General features: G+C 37.3%; 1 protein-coding gene across 1 annotated transcript in view; it reads left to right on the top strand.

Annotated features, from left to right (window-relative positions):
- SHISA9 (shisa family member 9) overlaps positions 1–5,288 on the top strand; it is a 466,870-nt gene extending 461,582 nt beyond the window's left edge. Inside the window, exon 4 of the mRNA XM_077275158.1 lies at positions 3,675–5,288. Coding sequence (XP_077131273.1) covers positions 3,675–4,231 — 557 coding nt within the window. The 3' untranslated portion in view covers positions 4,232–5,288. The remainder of the gene's footprint in view (positions 1–3,674) is intronic.
- Positions 5,289–6,000: the final 712 nt, after the last annotated feature.

Genomic DNA, 6,000 nt, shown 5'->3' on the forward strand with positions numbered 1-6,000 from the left:
CTAAGTCTAAGACTGTTTTGTCTAAGAATTAGAATTGATAAACTTGCTTTCTGCAATCTAATAAGGGTGTGGTGCACAGACAGAGACCACAGGCCGGCTCCCGCATGAAAATTGTCATTTAGAAGGCAGGTAGGCATCCAGCAACTGCAATGGAAAACACTATAAAAATTATAATATTATTTATTAGTAACTATTAAAATATAAAAAGGGAAATAATAATAACAAACACACTAGTCCTACGTATTTTGAGCATGATGCTCTTAATCATGAGCCTGGAAGTAATAGCATACTGACAACATGCACTTATTTACTGTAGATTTTTCACCAAACTATTTGTCATTATCTGAGTTTGTGAAAACTAATTAATCTGCAATAATTCCACATTCACACAAGATTTTAAGTGGAGGCTTACATACAATTCCTTTTTTTATTCCATTCTAAAATGTGAATTCATGTAGAAGACAGGTCCAGCAAATCACAGATTTCCATCATGTTCAGAGAAGAGCCATCAGGATGGTGAGCGGACTGCAAAGTATGTCCTACGAGGAATGGTTAAAAAGAGACTTAATAGTCTAAAAACATCTGAAGGTATGTCACAGTGTAGAGGGATCATCATTATTCTCATTTGCACGTGGAAACACTAGAAGCAGTGGGATGAAACTGAAAGGGAGAAGATACAGATTAGATATTAGAAAAAACTTTTTGACAGTGAGGGTGATCAATGAGTGGAACAGGCTGCCACGAGAGGTGGAGAGTTCTCCTTCAATGGAAGTCTTCAAACAGAGGCTGGAAAGACAACTGTGAGATGTTTTAGTGAATGCTGCATTGAGCAGAGGGTTGGACACGATGACCCTGGAGGTCCTGTCCATCTGTAACATTCTATGATTCTGTAATACTATGTTGTCAATTGTATAAACCAAAAAATATTACCATAGCTTGATGGGCACCAAAGGTTCCTAAAGGACCCTACTGACTATGATGGCGTTATTCAGGTTTCTTTCAGAATATCTATCAATTTACTGGAAAAATGGCACCATGATGGAAACCCAACTCAAGCTGATATAATGAATTGGGTCATTGAGGTGTTATTGGTGTCTGTTACTTAATGGCTTAATCCCCTGAATAAATTCCATTTTATACTCTTAGTATGGAAAAGAAAAAGCAGAATACAGGAAAGCTAATGTGAACCTTGCCTACAATGGTGCCAGTCATGTGAATATATTTAGAATACTTCACAAACAGTGGAAATCTGCAGCACATTGTTTTCAGGGTTAGTTTCTCCAACTAGTCATGAGAGAATCTCCAGATCAGTCAGACAGATATAAATTAGGTGTTGAAAGCGTGTAAGTAATGTGTTTCATTACCATGAGGTGTCACTCCTAATTTCAGGAATAAGAGAAGCGTTCTCAACTTTCCATCGGCAATGTGTCACAGTCGAGAGCTGTATAAGTGTCATTTTGCACCACACTTTAGACAACCAGATCCAAACAGACTTACAGCAATCATCTACCCCTGGACAAATCATCAGGAACATTATCACTTACAACTCGCCAGTGTATTTTTATGACAAGTTCCATGTGTAACACCGAACCATTAACCAGCAATCATATATAACCCTTTCCATATAGTAGACATCAGAAAAAAGTCAGAGAGTATTCATATTAAAAATCTAACAAAATGTATTTAATCAAAATATATCAGAAAATAGAAATCAGAGTGACACTGAAAGCAGGAATGTCAGGGGGTTATAACGGTTACAAAATGGGAGTATCAAATACATATAGTACATAATAGTGCACTAAAGGATTCAAGACAAATGTTTTATCAAGTAAAATGGTCCCATCAGGGGTCCTAATATAATGGTAATGCAGCGCAAATACTGAGCCTAATTACTACAACAGTATGTAACATATGAGTATGTGTAAATGACCAATAAGGCCTGAAGTGAAAGGCAGTAATGCATGCTGCAGGTCTAAGCCGAAGATAAAGTGCGATAGTGCATACTATATTTATAAACTATATGTGCCCACAAGCGAATATTAGCATAATGAATAGTATAACTTACATAGTGTAGTTAGTAAAATCCCCATCTGCCGCCTCAACGCGTGTTTTGCCGATCTTCTTCAGGAGGTGTGCCACCGTGCCACCGCGCGTTGAGGCGGCAGGTGGGGATTTTACTAACTACACTGTGTAAGTTATACTATTCATTATGCTAATATTCGCTTGTGGGCACATATAGTTTATAAATATAGTATGCACTATCGCACTTTATCTTCGGCTTAGACCTGCAGCACGCATTACTGCCTTTCACTTCAGGCCTTATTGGTCATTTACACATACTCATATGTTACATACTGTTGTAGTAATTAGGCTCAGTATTTGCGCTGCATTACCATTATATTAGGAACCCTGATGGGACCATTTTACTTGATAAAACATTTGTCTTGAATCCTTTAGTGCACTATTATGTACTATATGTATTTGATACTCCCATTTTGTGACCGTTATAACCCCCTGACATTCCTGCTTTCACTGTCACTCTGATTTCTATTTTCTGATATATTTTGATTAAATACATTTTGTTAGATTTTTAATATGAATACTCTCTGACTTTGTTCTGATGTCTACTATATGGAAAGGGTTATATGTGAATAATGTATAATTGAGAAGTAATTATTCTATGCATGAATCTATTTCTGGGGATAATTTGATTTCATTAACCAGCAATGCAGCATTTATCTTTGAAAAAGGTCAAGTAGCTGGATAATTTTTAATCATGACCACATTTAGACACCTAAGAGAGGTATTCTTACAGATTATAGGATTTCTTATATGCAGCTCTGAAATACACAAAAACACAATAGATCCCATCAGTATCTCACATGTCATGCATCTAAAGAATACCTTATTTTTCGGATTATAAGATGCACTTTTTTCCCCAAAATTTAGGGGGGAAATGGGGGTGCATCTTATAATGCGGATATACCTTACCGGCCGTGATGGAGCAGGGTCCCAGGGTCGCTGTTGGAGGAGGCAAGTGTGAAGCGTTGCTGCAGGCCTCAGGCTGGGATGAGGGGGTGTTCGGATGTGCACCGCTGTGGGTGTTCGGTGATGTAGGGGCCCCTGCCGACAATTTGTGAAAGCGTAGAGCCCCTGCAGTTACATGGTTTACTATGCGGTGGACTCCGGGAAAATGGCTGCCAAGGGCAGAGATGCGCAGATGGACATCTATGGCAAACTATAGATACTTATCTACATAGTCTAATGGGATACATGCACTCTTTGCCCTTTAGTCTAGAATTAAGTCAAACCTGTAATTAAGCTGAGTGAAAAATATACATTTGCACATGCCGTGATTGGCCTCTTGCCCTTTGTAAGGTAACTTTTATGTTTTTATGAACTTTCATAAACCATACAGATGTGAGATCAGCTACAGTAATTTCAGGTCTTAAAAGGAATCCTAGTAAGTATAGCCCCCATAAAATAAAAGCCATCACACAATGTAGTAAATTAGTTCAAGAGACAATATTTGAAAAATCCAATTTCTTTCTCAAATCAACATGAAAATACACATATTCAGTTTTTAACATACAGAGTATGTTTTATTTTTCCTGTGTTTGTTTCAAGCTATTTTCATTAAAAACCATTCACATATATTTCTGTTTTCTATACAGCGGAAAAAGGAAATGAAGACTTCTATTCAAAAAGGAGACACCTTGCAGAACTTGCAGCAAAGGGGAGCCTTCCTTTACATCCTGTCCGTGTGGAACAAGAAAGATCCTACAGTCCTGAAGGTGGCACTCATGGTGGCACAATGAGTGGTACTCTTGGTGGCTCAATTGGAGGCACTCTTGGTGGCTCAATGGGAGGCACACTTGGTGGCTCAATGGGTGGCACTCTAGGTGGGTCAATGGGTGGTACCCTTGGTGGTGGCACACTGGGTGGCACCCTTAGTGGTGGTACATTAGGTGGCACACTTGGTGGCACACTTAAATTAAATGGACAGAAATCCAAAGTCACCAAAATACATAATCATCCATTGGCCTCATCATACAATCCTGACTACAAAACCTGGGACCACTCCGAGCATTCCCTGCGGAGGCAGGCCTATGCAACAAAGAAGCATTGCCCAGTGGAGTCAGTAAATGAACAGATACCATCACAAAATCAGCACTATGTTCCTCCACAGCCATACTTTGTTACAAACAGCAAAACGGAAGTAACTGTCTGAAACCTACAAAAAGTTAACCCTACTGGAATCAAACACCATTGAGGGTATAGAGGTGGGTGTCTCTGTATGCTGCAGATCTTGAAGAGCAGATTGGGTTTTTCATGACCAGCAATACAGTAAAGGAAAGCAATTAGGGACTCCATTTTCTACTTCACAGTGAAGGTTAAGAAAAAAACTTTTACCTATGCTTTTTTTTAACAAAAGGAAAACAAACAAAAAAACTAGTGATTTCAATTTTATGATATGGAGTAGCACAACAGAGCCGTCATCTCTGCAAAAAATTACCATGGTTGTTCTTAACTGCCGAAGAGGACGTGCTGAAGAGGAAGTTAGAGGGGCCAATATTTTTGTAAAAAAAAAATAAATAAATTAATAAAATGAAGGTAAAATCTTATGAGTGATTATTTTCAGTATCATCTCTTTGCACATCTGTGAAAATCCATCCGAACCAAGGCCTTTCCATCTATAAGAAGCAAAAAAAACAAACAAACAAAAACAAATGGTCAAGAACCTCATTAAGACTGTTACATAAAAAAGGGAAAGGAGCCTTTCTTATTGATGGAAAGTGCACAGTTAAAAAATGGACTATTTTACATAATAAGGTGAGAGAAACTTTCAGCAAAAAGACAAGACTCTAGGAGTTTATCTACTTGAGAAGAGATTTCGGAAGATGAAAAAAAAAATCAATATGTTCTTCCTTTCCTTGCGTTCCACATGTAAGCAGTTGGGGAAAGTATTCTGCACTGTCTGTTATAACTTCTTTATCAGTCTATGTTTGCCTATTTTCACTTGCTTATGACTGGAAAATTCAAAGTGGGCGGTGCCTTTAATGTATTTCTATCGTTCAATGAAAAAGTCTTGTTTGATCCTTTTTTTAAATTTTTTTGCTTAATTAATTACATTTTTTTTCTGAGCACTAGTCTTTTGTTTGTAACCTTGATCAAAAATGGGTTCTTCTTTACTTATGTTGTGCATATATGGTAAATATATTTAGCGTTTTAGGTTTTTGTTTCGAATATGTTTGCCTTTTATGTTTTTTTTTCTTCACTTTTGGATCAACAAAAAAAAGATTAAGAAAAAAAGTAAAAAAAAAATAAAAATAATAAGAAATATAGTTTACCTCTTTGGGTCATCATGTGAATGTTTTGCTTCAAAATGCATGGGGCTGCCACATCTGATATATTCAGTGTACAGATATCCCTTCAACTATATAATAAGAAATCAAATATGTAAATCACAGGCATAAATTATATTCCCTTCATTTGCCAAAATACTGAAAATATAGCTTTTATTATTTGTGTTGTGCTACCAAATATTACAAGTGCTTAACCCCAGTAGATGAACTTGTACCATTGACATTTTTAAACATTTGTGCAGTTGGGCATAAAAGTGCCTTAAAGAAGTCCTCCTCCTCCCATCAAAGTTTTTCTCCTCCTAATGTTTTACTATCATCACATTATATAGCACTGTGTACTTGCAATTGCTCATTTTTCCCTTCTACCCAGTTAATTCTTCTGTTTTCCATTCGGTCTGTGACATCATGTGATTAAGAACTGATTAACTGAATCCTTCTAAGCTCTATGTTAAAACGGGAGGACAATTTTCTCTGCACAAGTCACTGTAAAAGTCTATGGCAATGGTGAGTAGGGAGCAGCTGGGTCAGGAGTTGAAGAGGGGAATGATAAATGCATGGGCAAGATACTTCCTGTTTCTACACAGAGCAGTGAAAGGAGAAGAATTAGCTGGGTAAAAAGGCAAAATGAGCAATT

Source organism: Ranitomeya variabilis, chromosome 7 (genome assembly GCF_051348905.1).
Source record: "Ranitomeya variabilis isolate aRanVar5 chromosome 7, aRanVar5.hap1, whole genome shotgun sequence".
In the NCBI taxonomy this organism is placed as follows: Eukaryota; Metazoa; Chordata; class Amphibia; order Anura; family Dendrobatidae; genus Ranitomeya; species Ranitomeya variabilis.